Here is a 14,782-nt window from a genome sequence, read left to right as displayed (position 1 = left end):
TATAGGGATACTATAGGACTTTTTTTTTCCATTGGAGAATTTTGGTTCATTTTCCTTTATAGTATAACATTTGCTTATGGTGCTTTGATGTCTTAGTTTTTACTCGTTTTTCCTTTCATCTCATAAGAACTATATTTTCTGCTTGTGAGCTAGGTTTCTACTCAGGCTTTCTTTATGGAAGTTTTTTGTCTTTTAGACTATTTGTTTCCAGTCACTTATCTTTTTCTCATTTCTCTTTTCACTCTTCTGATCTTCCCCCCTCATTAGGCATCCATAGCCTCCTTGTCAGAGAGCTTGGGAAGGGAGCCTCTAGCCTAGTTCTCTGACAAAATTAAATCTTGAAGGACTGGGAATACCTCTCCCAGCTGTCTTTCCCTATTTTCTCAGGTGCAGAAGTCCTTTTTGCTTTTGCCTGCTTTGCATTGGACTTTGTGTAGTCTTGCTTACATCTTCTTTTTTTCTTCTTACCTTTATATAATTGAATAGAGTTGATATCTGATAACTCTTGTCAAGTGAGAGAGAGTTCAGGCTAAGTTCCTAACCTTGGAGGATTTGGTAAGGCATTCCCACATTTGAATCTTAAAATATGTGCCTATGAAATTGCATGTGCTGCCTGTGGAGTTTTTAACTTTGTGGTATGTTCTAAATCCCTTTGGCATTCTGATAAAGCCTTTTGACCTCTTCTGCAAATGTTTTTTAAACACATAAGATTACATAATATTACATAGGAAATCAATTACATTGAAGTATAGTTATAATTTTTTAAAACAATCATGAACCCCAAATTAAAAACTCCTGGCTCTAATCTGTAGAAGTGATTGAAGGATTGAGATATTGATTGGGACAATCAAGTACTTAAGCTATAGCATGCTATTTGATGGGGTTTGTACGTTGTAAGTTATTTTCATATTCTGTTTTGTAGATTTAACATTATTCTCTATGTAAGGCATCTCATTCTTTTTTGGAATATATGTGGGGATTTTGGATTTGGATTACTTAGCAAAAAACTACATCATTTTACCAGTCTCATCCTTTTAACATGTTTTCCTCCCATTATCCCTTATATGTACTTTCACAAAAAAAGTTATTGAACATCAATATACATGCTGAATTGCTTTAGAGGATTTTACCAATTTTTGAAAAAATTTTCTACCTCTAACCAGGTGTAGTAGTACATAATATAATCCTTGCTCTTGGAGAGTTGGAGGCTAGTGGATCCATCAATTAACTGAGGCTAAACTGATTGGATGTCTGCCTTCACTAAGTTCAGTATCTATATAGTTATGCCCTTCAGAGATCACTTAGCTGCCTAAAAAGAGAAGGACCAGAACAGGTCAAAATTGCATAGGTCAGTAGTGAGATCAGACCTGTAAATAGCCCCTACATTTCCAATGTGGGCAAGGCAACTCAAAATATTATTAATAATAATTGTATTGTCTATCTTTTCAAAGCCTTGTAGCATCCTAGGACTTACAGGAAGTAGAATTCAGGAATACCTTCATGTTATGATGATATATGTTAAAATGTGATTTTTGTGAAGGTCTATACTACACAGCATCATATTTTAATGCCTCAGTGGGGTCAAGAGCCAGATAGTCGTGAGAAGATAGCAAAAAAAAAAAAAAAAAAAAAAAAAAAACCCAATAACTTCAAAAAGGGGGGAAAAAGACAGAATTTTTCAGGCTTTATTTAATCTTGTTTAATTAATACAATTAATTTAATTTGTATTTGATTTGTATTTAGTTAATATTTGAAGTTTCAAGCACATAAAATAACTTTCTCTTTGTATGATGCAAATCTATGGAGTTCAGCCCCTGATATATTTTATTTTATTATAGCTTTTTATTTACAAGTTATATGCATGGGTAATTTTATAGCATTGACAATTGCCAAACCTTTTGTTCCAATTTTTCTCCTCCTTCCCCCCATCCACTCCCTCATATGGCAGGTTGACCAATATATGTTAAATATGTTAAAGCATAAATTGAATACAATATAAGTATATATGTCCAAACAGTTATTTTGCTGTACAAAAAGAATCGAACTCTGAAATAGTGTACTATTAGCCTGTGACAAAAATATAGGGATTGGGAATTCTATATTCATAGTCATCTCCCAGAGTTCTTTCGCTGGGTGTAGCTGGTTCAATTCATTACTGCTCTATTGGAACTGACTGGGTTCATCTCATTGTTGGAGATGGCCACACCCTGACATATTTTAAAATAATGGGATGGGGGAGGGATTCAGCTAAACTAAAAGATTTCTTAAATTGAAGTTATAGCTTTATTTTGGCTATCCTTTTCAGACATGCAAATGATGACCACAGCTGTGTGAAGACTAGACACAATGATACAATGACCATCTACTTTACTAGTGGGACCACTGGCTCTCCTAAAATGACAGAACATACGCATAGCAGTTATGGTTTAGGATTATCCATAAATGGAAGGTACTTTATTCTTCTGTGGGTTGGAACACTGTCTAAACAATAAAAGTAGTGGAACTATCTCACCTGCCCCTTAAAATACAAGTGATGAGGGATGAGAGTACCAAAGAAGAGGTTAGGCAGATATGGGTGAGGTGAAGTTCTCCAGCAGGTTAGGGGCAAAAGAATTCGCTAAACCCAAAGCTTATGGTAAAAAAAAAAAAAAAAGCTTTATTGTTAAACAAACACCAAGAGGGATTCTCTTGGCGGGCATATCATTCTCTAGAAAAGTGATCTGCAAAGAGTCATTTTCTGAAGACACATTTTATGCAAGAGTTTAAGGGAAATCTCAAGTGAATGTGAAATCTTGTGACTTCCCCAAGAAAGCTTTTCTTGCTCCAGAGGATGCAAGACCATTTGGGTTTGTAGATCAAAGGAGACATATTTTGGTGATTTTACATAATTTTACAGGGCTCGCTCAGGTCATACAGAGTTTTACTCTCATCACAAGTACTCCTTTTATTTTCTCAGGTACTGGCTGGATTTGACCCCTTCTGATATAATGTGGAATACATCAGACACAGGCTGGGCAAAATCAGCTTGGAGTAGTGTTTTTTCTCCATGGAGTTTAGGAGCTTGTGTGTTTGCATATTATATGCCGCGTTTTGAGCCAGCCTCCATCTTAAAAGTAAGACTAACAAAGAGAAGATTTGGAGAATGCTAGGGTTGAAAGGAACCTTAGTTTTCACATGTCTATCCTTGTTCTATTAGAGTAGGGCATTTCAGATGTAGGAACTAAAATGACCTCAGGGATGTTGAGAGTTCTGGGGGAATTTCCCTCCCCAAAAATGTTGGTTTTTGTATAACTTAGCTGACCTTTTAAATAAGCTTTTACAACGTAGAATCATGAAGTAGTAGGAATGAAAAGGAACCTTATGGATAATCATATCCAAACCCCTCTTTTTGATGAGATTATTCTTACAGATGAAGAAACAAAAATCTAAGGTTTAATCTGACTTGTTTTTTGGAAGTAGCTGCCACTGAAACTTAGATCTCCTGAAAGACCTGAATTAATATCTGGCCTCAGAAACTTAATATCTATGTGACCAGAGGAAAGTCACAATCTCTGGTTTAGTTTCCTTAGCTATAAAATGGAATCAACTATATAATATTTGTAAAATGATTAGTACATTATCAAGCACATAATAGGCATGTAATAAATGTTTCTTCCCTTTCCTTCTAATTCCTTGGATCCTTCTTTGCATTACATTAGCCTAGCATCTGCCATTTAACATGCCTTTGAACTGCCCTAATGATAAAGTCTAGATTTAGGGAATCAAAATGGTATTAGGGTTTTTGGTTGTTAGGAAGTTAAACATCTAGTGGCAGGTTTGAAGTTCAGGGAACCAAATGGAGAAGTTTGATTTCCCTGCATCCCCTTGGGATTTGACCCAAGGGAAGGGAGTTTTGGGGACTCCCTTCTGGCAGTGCAGAGATTCTCTGTAAAGAAATTTACAGATCTGAAAACCTAGATTGATAAAAGAGCTTTATTATAGGAATTGAGAAGTAAGGTTAGAAATCCTGACAGAGAGGCACGGAAGTCTCGTTAGGGAAATAGATGAGGATAAAGAGAGGGTAGCACTGGAAAAGAATATTCCAGTAGGCAGAGGCTCCTTGGAATCCCAAGGGTGACATAGCTGGCTGGTCTGAAACCTCTGAAAAGAGAGGGTTTTAGTTTGGCTCTTTTATAAGCCTTGGCTACAGTCTGGGGGTTGCTCTTGATGGGGCTGGGTACAGCTTGAGTTGAATTGAATAGAAGATCTTTATTTGAATAAGGTTGGAATTCTTTAGCTCAGGACTCAACCAGCCCCACTGAGGTAAACCACTTTATCTGATTCCTTGAGATGGTCTCTCACTGAGGCAGGGTTGAAGAAGATTTTTTCTCTTTAAATATTTATAAAAGTTGAAATTACATAATTCTAATTCTGTATTCTAGACCTTATCCAGATTTCCTGTTACAGTCTTCTGTACAGCTCCAACTGCCTATCGGATGCTTGTGTTAAATTATAAATCCAGGTAAGTGGTGATCAAATGTCTAAGAAGGATTACCACTAAATAGATTGATAAATAGGCCCAGAAATAATGGTATCCTTTTCTCCTAAAAGCATGGACCATGTTATACAACTTATGCTATAGCCCCTAGCACAGAATATATAAGAAAGGACTTAGCACTGATAAAGCCTGCCAAATAGAAGACACCAGCCTACTTGATTGAGAGAAACTAATGGACCCAATCACACAGACAAGAATACTGGTGTATACATTAGGTACTTAATAAATGTTAAAAATTTAGATTTATGTTAATATGGATTTCACTGGACAGAGAGTGGTTTGGTAAACATTTTACACTGAATTCACAACACCATTTTTTTCTTTTATGTCATGCCATTTCTTTGCTATTAATTTTGATTTGTTATTTACTTCAAAACCCAAAAAATACTCAACTTGGAGTGTATTTTAAAGTTATCATTTGAAGAGAGAGATGATACACCTTGTTTTGAAATTACATAAGAAATAATTCTAATCTATTTTTTTCCTTTCTTTTCCCTTTTACTTCCTATTCATTTTCTTTTGATGAAGTTATAAGTTCAAAAGTCTAAAGCACTGTGTAACTGCAGGAGAGCCAATTAATCCTGAAGTGTCTGAACAGTGGAAAAAGAAGACAGGATTGGACATCTATGAAGGATATGGACAGACAGAAACGGTACATTTACATGTGGGGTATATTAAGCACTTTTTTGTTATATTTGTTATATAAGTTCTGGAGAAGAAACAGAGTCTAATAATAAATAGTAATGGCTAATATTCATTAAGTGCCTACTGTATGCCAGGGCTGTGTAATTGCTTTACAATCCTCTCAACCATCCTAGGAGGTAGTTGCTATTATAATTCTCATTTTACAGAAAAGGAAACTGAGCTTAAGTGAGTTGTCCAGGGTCACACAGCTGGCAAGTAAGGTTAAATTTGAACTTGGATCTTCCGGACTTAGGCCCCTTACTTTCTCCACTGATCCACATAACTGACACAAGGCCACTGCCTTATGGAACTTTGACTCTACTAGATTCTAAACTTATAAAGAAAAAATAATGAGATCTAAATTATCCATGAAATCTTTTAAAAGTTAGGAAGAAAAGTTGCTCTCAAAACTAAGGAAATCTAAGTTTAATAAGGCACTACCTACATCCAAAAAAAGTCTAAGGAGAAGCATTATATAACCAAAACTGTTTTTGAATTTAAAAAAGAATTTAAAATGTGAAAAACTTGTGTATGTTTTCTAATTTGCTTTTAAAGCAAATAACCCTCCCAATAACAAATATAAATAAATAAATAATTTTAATTTATAATTTTAAATTTTAATGTTATAAATAAATAATAAAAATACTTTTGCCCCAGACAAAAGTAGCAGTTCATACTAGAAGCCTCACATGATGATGGAATGATATATTTTTTAGAGGCAGTAGAGTATCATGACATAAAAAAATTAAACACTAATAAACATTATAAAGATACTTTTTTATACAACATAGAGGTTTGTCCTATCTTTTTCTTTCTTTATAGGTGCTAGTCTGTGGAACTTTCAAAGGAATGAAGATTAAAAATGGTTCAATGGGAAAGCCTTCTCCAGTTTTTGATGTTAAGGTTGTCAAATTCTTTATTGGAAGAATGTATAACAAATATTGCATAATGTAACCTTTCTTTTGTAGTTATTCTCATTACTAAGTATCACAATCTTTGTAATATGGCAAGATAGGTGATCAAAACAATTATTTTATTTTGGTCTAAAAAGGAGGAATAACTTTATAGCAACAACTGCTTTTGTGAGACTTACAAACTAGTTTTGAAGAATGAATAGACTAGTAGAAGGAAGGTAGAAGGTCATAGGTCAACAGAATCTACAAAGGCAAGGAGGTTAAAATATGTATGTGTATTTGGGCATTGAATCAGTAAATGTTGGTTAAACATCTAGTTAATAGGATATAAGTCCTTTATAGGATGTTAGATTTTGACAATATGGAGTGAATCTTACAATCAAAAGGAATAGAGGCCCATTCCAAACTCATTCACCAAGCATTTAAGCTTCTCCACCATTTGGGCCTACCTTGCCTTTCCAGCTCTATTTAAATAGGTATCAGAGAATAAGAGGTCTTGGGAAATGTTAGGGTGCCCCTCACTAAAGGCCTTCAAACAAAAACTGGCTGACCACTTTATTGGGTATGTTTTAGAGGGGATTCTTGTTTAGAAAAAAGACTGGGTGACCACTTAATTTCCTTCTAAATCTGAGATTCTGTTTTATCTACTACTCCACTATGTTCCTATGTTCCTAAACTCAGTTCCAAACCTAACTACTCAATTTCTTGGAACATGCCCTCCACTTTTCCATTTTTTCATCTAATTTTATAATAATTATAATTTTGTCTCATTTGAATTAAATGGTAGAAAATGAGATGTATTCATAGCTTGGTCAGTTTAACTCAGGGATAAGAATGTAGTCAACATAGGGAAGGAAATTAGCCTCCTCCAAAATCTGAGCAAATTTGGAGGTATAAAGCATCAGGATTAATTGCTATTACTGATCAGACCCTGCAGACACATCCTTCTCCTTTCTGTTCCCTGCACACTCCTTTTCTTACAATCCCAGGACCTGAAAAAGGGTTTGGGGAAATCACATTTAATCTTTTAGCCCCAGCTGAACTCCAATATATAATATTCATAAGGTTTAAGTATTTCTGAAGCAAAAAGGGCTTAAAAATGTGATAATTATATATGCATTCAGCTAAAAATATATTTTATTTTTTTCAAGATTATTGATGAAAATGGTGACATCCTGCCCCCTAAACAAGAAGGAACTATTGGCATCCGAGTTCTACCTAATCGACCACTCGGTTTATTTGCTGGTTATGTCGTAAGGAATATTTTATTCAATGATTTGAATATATTTCAAAATCTCTTTAAACCAATGTTATGGTAATTATTTTTTATTATGATAATATATTTTGGTAATATTATGGTAATTATGGTAATATATTTTATTAGCATTAATATAATCTGTATGTTTCATACTCAAGCTTAAGATAATCAGACATTTATAAAGTGCTTTGCAAACCCTAAAATGCTATAGAAATGCTAATTATTATGTGAGCTATTATTCATAACTGTTTACAATATATACTTCAGTGTGTCGGAAAGAATACCAGGTTGGGATTCAATAGATCTGAGTTTTGCTCTTTGCTGTGCCACTAACTAGCTATGTGATCTTAGGTACAATATTTATTTCTCTTGGAGCCTTCCTCTTTTGTAAAATGAAAGGATTAGAAGACATCATTTCTAACATTCTCTTCAAGTTGTGACATTATATTGGCATGTGCTTTGATATCAATAGTACATAAGTGACAAGTTGTATCTTAATTTCATTACCCTCAATTTATCCTTCCCTACAATTCACAGCATTCTCTGCCTCCAGTGGGAATTAGCAGTATTTAAAAATTAGTTAAATCTGAGGATATTTGATGCATGACATTTCATTTTAAATTAACAAATATCTTTATAGAGTTATATACAACCAGTAATAATATGAAGTGAGGAAAGTTTAAAAATTAAGAGACTATTTGGAGAGTTGAGAATGTTGTTGATTGATGCATTGGATTTAAATAACATGCTTATAGCACATGGTCAAGTATTCTGAGGTAAATGATCTGGTTTGTGGAAGGACTATGATGTTAAAGATCTGATAATCCTGGGTTCTAACCCTGGTTCTGCCACTAGTTTTTTCATCTTGTTGAGCCTCAGTTTCTTCAACTATAAAATGAAGAAATTCTAATTACTACTTTCTACAATTACCTGGGCCCATTCCTTTCTATGTTTTTTGTCTAGTTCACTATTGATGCAGTTTGAATGTCTCAATTCCTGGTGGTCAAGAAGTTAGTGGCAATAAGAGAACTGTTAAGAATTTCCTTTAAATCATCCACAGGTTTTAGGAATTAAAGAATTCACTCATTCCCGAATTATTAGTTGCAAAATGAAAGTTTATTGTTGGATAGAAATCAGTTTACTAACTTCTATAGTGGCAGATCTGTTGGAAAATGAAGTTTTGTACTGAGAATGCTTTCTCAGTGGACAGAAAGTCCTGACAGCCAAGTGAGCTACTTAGGTCCATGTGCAAAGACCTTAGTTGAAGGAAGCTGTTATATTAGATATCTTGGTGGGGGGTTGGGACAGCCCAAGCTGGTCAGACCAGGTTGGGGAGCTGGGACAGCCCGGATTCCAGGGTTTAGACTCTTATCAGTTTTCAATCTGGATCTCCTATTGGCATTAACACTTCAAAGGAGTGCTTTTTTACTAGGATTTCTAATTGAATCAAAGGTTCTGGCATCCTGGAAAGATAACTTGTCTAGGGAGAATATGCCCAGGAATAATCTGAAAGGGATCATAGATCAAAAGAAAATATAGTTTCTTAACGGGACCAGAACCTGCTTCATCATCATCTTTTTAAGATATTAGAAGACACTCAACTTAATCTGTTTTGTTATTGGCTATTGCTTCTATTCAAGTAACAGGATCGATGCGTACAATTCACCATGATACACCTGCCCCTTCGTGCCATAGAAGAGAGTTAGTATATTTTAGCAGCTATGAATTATCAGATCATAAGATTTAAAATTGGAAGCGACTTTGAAGGTCATCATATCCAATCTCATTTTAAATCCAGTGAAGAAACTGAGGCATGCAGGCATTGTGACTTCCCAAAGACCATGGGGGTGTTAAGTTGCAGGGCCACTATTTGAATGCAGTTCTTGTGACTCAAATCCAATGCCTTTTCCAGTATCCTTGCTGCAGCTGCCTAAAAAACTTCATAAAATTGCTATCATCATCTGAAAGTAATTTAAACAGAAAGGCCCCTAAAAGATACCTTTCACATTAATTCAGGAATAAATATCTCTGATAATTCTCTTCTCAGTTAACAAGTTATTCAACAAGCATTAAACCCCAACACTACATTAAGTGCTGGGATACAAAAAAATAAAAGGCAAAAGACAGTTCCTGCCCTTAAGAAGGTCAGTTAGACTTTGTTAGACAAAGGAGACAAGGAAACAAATATGCAGGTAAATAGGAGGTAATTAAGAGGCAGTAGATTTAGAAAAGGTCAGGAAGAGCTTCTTAGAAGGTGGGATGATAGCCAGGAGATGGAGTTGATGAAGAGCATTCTAAGCAGGGGAGACAGCCAAAGAAAATGCCAAGAATTGAGGGCCTGAAGTGATGTGTCGCATCAGGTAAGGTGGAAGAATCCTGCAAAGGGGAGGGCAGGGCTTTGAATGCCAACCAGAGGATTCTGACTTGTTCCTGGAAGTGATAGGAAGACAATGGATTTTATTTAATGGAAATGAGTGTGAAGTCTAGCTGGACTTGCACTTTAAGAAAATCACTCTGTGGCTGGCTAAAGGACGGATTGGAGTGGGGAGAGACTTGAGGTGAGCAGATCTGCCAGCAGGCTGTTGCATTCTAGGGATGAGGTTCTGAGGGCTTGCACTAGGGTGATGGCAGAGCTAGACAGAGGAGGCATATCGGAGATATTGAAAAGGATGAGAGATACTGAGAAGTTAAAATTAGCACCTGCCAGCCTGGAGGACTTTTCCACATGACTGGATAATAGAGAATCCCTTTCTCTTCTATCTAACACCTAGCACAGTGCTTGGCATTTAAAAGACATTTAACAAATTCTTGCAGTCTGATTGATTCCATATTAGGCTGAGAATTTCATTTTGCTTATTGCAAAGGATAGTAAATGTGATATCAGTATTATTTAAGACAAATAATTGCAAGATAATAAATTCTATACTGATTCTAATTGGTTAATATCAGTAGGAATATAGTGGATGATTCAGTCAAGTACTAAAGCCACATTCAATACATTAAAGCACATTTTGATTAATTTACTTAATTATATGACAAAATAGAAAAAGATTCAAAACACCACATTTATTACTAGTAAAGCATCCTTGTTACTAATTTCCCTCTATCAAATTGTTTTTAGTTAAACCTTTCTACAGGCCTGCTCTGACTAGGATTGTTTTTCAATTAATGCTTACCATCTAATCTTATTTCTTGCTCCTTATTACCTTCTTTATACCCTCGTTGTAAGGCAGAAATTTCTGTTCTGACTTTTTCCTCTTAATGATTAAACATTTTCCCTAACTTATTTGACCTGTTGTACTATGTGATCAGTCCTTTAGACAATTAACCCTGTGGTCTATCCCCCCAAATACTTCAAAATGAAGAGATGTATAAGCAAAGTTCTTTTTTCATTCTCAATTATTTGGGATTGGAGTGAATATTTCTTGAACCTCTCCTGTTCCCTTTTTTGGATATTTTAAAGTCTACCCAAACAAAACAGCAAAATTCACAATAATATTAATACAATCTTATTCAATGTTTTCTAGGATGAACCTGTCAAAACATCCTCAGTGTTCCGTGGGGATTTCTATATGACTGGTGACAGAGGATATATGGATGAAGATGGATATATCTGGTTTATTGGAAGATCAGATGATATTATCTTATCTTCTGGGTAATTTTCCTTTCTATATGTCCTATTAAACTGAACATCATTATCCAGAAGTAAATCCGGAATTCTCCTAGACAGTATATCAAATGCTTTGCTTCCTAGATATCGAATTGGTCCTTTTGAAGTAGAAAGTGCTCTGGCTGAGCATCCAGCAGTCCTGGAGTCAGCAGTAGTTAGCAGTCCGGACCAAGTCAGAGGAGAGGTAAAAAAAAAAAAAAATATATATATATATATATATATATATATATATATATATATATATATATACATATATATATATATACTATCACCTTAGCTTTGGAACTTCTGAAGCTAATAATTATCAAATAGCACACTTTATTTTTCATTGTTTAAGCAGAATTTACTAAAGGAATTAATTAACTAAAATTAACTGAATTTTTATTCAGAGAATTAGAAGCCAGGTTGGGTTTTAACATCTAGTTTTGCAAATCTTCTTTATTTATTAGCAAATAGGACACACAGCAAAGGCAAGTTGTCTTCAACAAAGCTGCAGTCCTCTCTTACCCCACCCCCTAGTGCAGCACTACATGGTGGGGTATGGGCCAGATTTTGGAATCCATTAAGTGTTCATTTTTTTCTATTCTACAGAATTGTACATTGTTTATAGGATTATTCCCAAGACGAGTCCACTGTGCTTGTATATGTCACTTGGTAGCATACTTATCTGTATAAACCACAAACTACTTAAAACCTATAACTAGAAAGTCACAATTTTTCCCTCATTAGATTTTTACATTTTCTAGTTAGACAATGAAAACAAGACAATCCAAGGCAGGCTATTAGTACTTAATATATCTCCTATTTCTTAGAATTGTGTGTATGTGTTTTTTTTTTTTTTTTAAGGTAGTAAAGGCCTTTGTAATTCTCAAGGCTGAATATAAGTCACATGATCCAGAAAAAATAAAAAATGAGCTTCAAGAACATGTCAAAAAAACTACAGCACCATACAAATATCCCAGAAAGGCAAGTATTTAAATTAAATTGAAGGGTTACTTGATGTTCTGTCCCCTAGTCTTGGATAGGAGACTTTTTTGTTTATTTTTAAACAAATAGTGTGCTCAAACATTGACACAGTGGATAGAATACTGGATTTGGAATCAGGAAAACCTGAGTTCAAATCCAGCCTCAGATGCTTATTAATTGTGTGACAAATCACTTAGGTTTCCCTCAGTTTTTCATCTATAAAATGAGCAGAAAAAAATGGCAAAACAATCTAATATCTTTGCCAAGAAAAACCCAAGTGGTATCATAGTTGGTAACAATAAATGTTCAATTTTGAAGTGTCCTAAATTACTTCTCAACAATTTGGGGTTGGAATTTTAACATTTATGACATTCATAGTTTAATCCTTCCCCACTCCTCAATCCCAGGTTTGTTATACTATTTGGATCATTGGCTCCTGATCAACATTTCCCAGTGGGCCATATCCAGATAAGAAATTAGCAAAGGTTTGGGTTACAAAGTCATTTTTTATTAGCCTTCTATGGTTTGAGGCTAGGGAGCGATTAAGGATTAATTTTCAGTTCAATAAAGGGTGGTGATTAAACTCCAGGCCAAAATCTTCAGTTGAATTGTAGGTTGAGATCACTAGGGGAGTTTCCCCTAGGAACAGGAGGGTGGAGTAAGTCTGGAGGAATTTTGAGATTCAGTGTTTTTCAATTCAGGTCCACCCTCCACCCCTGCAACGATCAGGGGTACATAGTTCTATTACGTCAAAAGTACAACCCCCGCTTTCTAACCAAGTTGGAAACAGTTTGATAATTATAAAGCATTTTATAAATTTTATATCTTAACACACTTTTAAGGAAGGGACCTGGTGATGAGTAAGATGCTTTGGAAACCTTCAAGAACTCCATAAATGGGGGTTAATTTTCCTCATTTTACAGGTGAAAAAAGAAAAGCTCTGAGAATCCCAAGTGATTTTTCTTTCAACAGCTAATATTAGAAATGAAACCCAGGTTTTATTCTAACTTCTGTGTTCTTCTACTCTGGTATTAGGTATTTGGAATCTTAATTCTACCATTTACATCATAGTGAGGAGGTTAGTAGCAGTCAGAGTTGTGGAAATCCCTTTTTGGTCAGAGGCGTAGGTTCTTCATGAAAGAATTCACAAATTCTGAAATATTAATGGCAAAAAATGGAAGTTTATTGTTGAATAGGAAGCCAATTTTGCTGAAACTGATTTCTTTAGTGGCAAAGTCCTATTAGGGAAATAGAGGCTGGCACTGAGAAGAGAATGTCTTCTCAGTGGGCAGGGTCCTAGCCAATATGCCAAAGGGGCAGAGCAAGCTGCTTTGGACATTTTGCAAAGAATGAGTTCAGAAACTGCCCTTTAAAAAGGAATCTTGAGGTTCAGGTTGAAAAGAAAGCCAAACTCCCTAGGCCTAGATGCTTATCAATATACAGCACAGATCTCTAATTGGAATTTCCTGAAAGGTTCTGGCATCCCCAAAAGATCAGTGGAGTACTTTTTGACCAAAATTTCTGATTGAATAACGACACTTAGCTTGTCTGGGGAGATATGCTTTCCCAGGAGGGCTTAAGACTCCAAGATCAAAAGGGAACACAGTTTCAGAGTGTTAACTGTACAGATCAAAAAGGGAATACAGTTTCAGAGTGATTACAGAGTTCACTCTCATCAAAATGAAGGTTGCTTAGTACAATTTATTTTACTATTACTTGCAAAATACTAGAATAACATTTTACCACCTTGATGCCAATAGGTGGAATTTGTTCACGAGTTGCCAAAGACCATCAGTGGGAAGATAAAAAGAAATGAATTGCGGAAGAAAGAATGGGGGAAAGTCTAGTTTTCTTTGATTATGTCATACTATAATACCTGTAAAACCCAAATATTTTCTGAAACTTAAATCCTAAAGATGAAATAAAGAAATGGATACTCATAGATTCGTGGTTTTATAAACATCTTTTGTGGTTAGTAGTATTACATGGAATTCTGAAGTAAAATTCCTTAAAATGTATAAATTTAATTCTGATAAAACAAATAATCTTAATGTCACCATTTCCTTAAAAGGAGGCCAATAATAAATCCTATATAGCAAGGAATTATTTTTGTAGTGCAGACAAATTAAGATGTAGGTAGCTATCAGTTTTGGAGCTTCAAGTATTTAAAATAACCATTCAGTATTGGCTACATGTAAGGAACCACATTGAGTGCAGCTTAAGCAAAAAGTATGAGATATAATTCCTTTCCTTAAATATCTTATAACTAAGAAAATAAGAAATCATCATGAAAAGTGATAATATAAATAGGGAAGGTCAATTACAAAATGAAATTGGTTTGTTGCAAGAATTAAGAGAACCGTATGGATTCCATTTCATGAACAATAAATCCATCTTGTATTTCTGCAAATTACTCATAGGAAAATAAATAGTATAATTCATAAGATACTGGTGTGCCATAGATGGTATAAAAAGCAGATGGATACAATTAATCAGCAGCTCTCAAATCTAGGAAAGGAAAAACCTCAAACCCTCCCTTCCAACTCGACCAAAAATCATTCTTTCCTACTTGAAAAATCCATCATTTTAACTCCAATTAGAAATTAGATCATCTAATTTTATATCCTGGTTTATGTCCTGTTGATTTTTTTCTTTTAAGGCAAAGAAATCTGTCTTCTTCTGTATTTAGGGCTCAATGCCAACCTAAGTTTTAGTCCCTATTTGTTATGCAGTTGGCATGCAGTTTAAAAAAA

The 14,782-nt window shown here is 34.8% G+C and overlaps 1 protein-coding gene across 4 annotated transcripts in view; it reads left to right on the top strand.

The window, feature by feature from the left end:
* ACSM3 (acyl-CoA synthetase medium chain family member 3) overlaps positions 1-13,971 on the top strand; it is a 37,042-nt gene extending 23,071 nt beyond the window's left edge. For all 4 annotated transcript variants that reach the window (XM_052001488.1, XM_052001485.1, XM_052001498.1 and 1 more), the window contains 10 exons: positions 2,306-2,449; positions 2,957-3,113; positions 4,422-4,501; positions 5,066-5,189; positions 6,044-6,124; positions 7,287-7,388; positions 10,921-11,048; positions 11,148-11,247; positions 11,910-12,029; positions 13,790-13,971. In XM_052001488.1, coding sequence (XP_051857448.1) covers positions 2,306-2,449; positions 2,957-3,113; positions 4,422-4,501; positions 5,066-5,189; positions 6,044-6,124; positions 7,287-7,388; positions 10,921-11,048; positions 11,148-11,247; positions 11,910-12,029; positions 13,790-13,876 — 1,123 coding nt within the window. In that variant the 3' untranslated portion in view covers positions 13,877-13,971. The remainder of the gene's footprint in view (positions 1-2,305; positions 2,450-2,956; positions 3,114-4,421; positions 4,502-5,065; positions 5,190-6,043; positions 6,125-7,286; positions 7,389-10,920; positions 11,049-11,147; positions 11,248-11,909; positions 12,030-13,789) is intronic.
* The last annotated feature ends 811 nt before the right edge of the window (positions 13,972-14,782 follow it).

This window comes from Antechinus flavipes, chromosome 1 (assembly GCF_016432865.1).
Source record: "Antechinus flavipes isolate AdamAnt ecotype Samford, QLD, Australia chromosome 1, AdamAnt_v2, whole genome shotgun sequence".
Lineage (NCBI taxonomy): Eukaryota > Metazoa > Chordata > Mammalia > Dasyuromorphia > Dasyuridae > Antechinus > Antechinus flavipes.
This window is presented reverse-complemented; position numbering and strand designations above follow the sequence as displayed.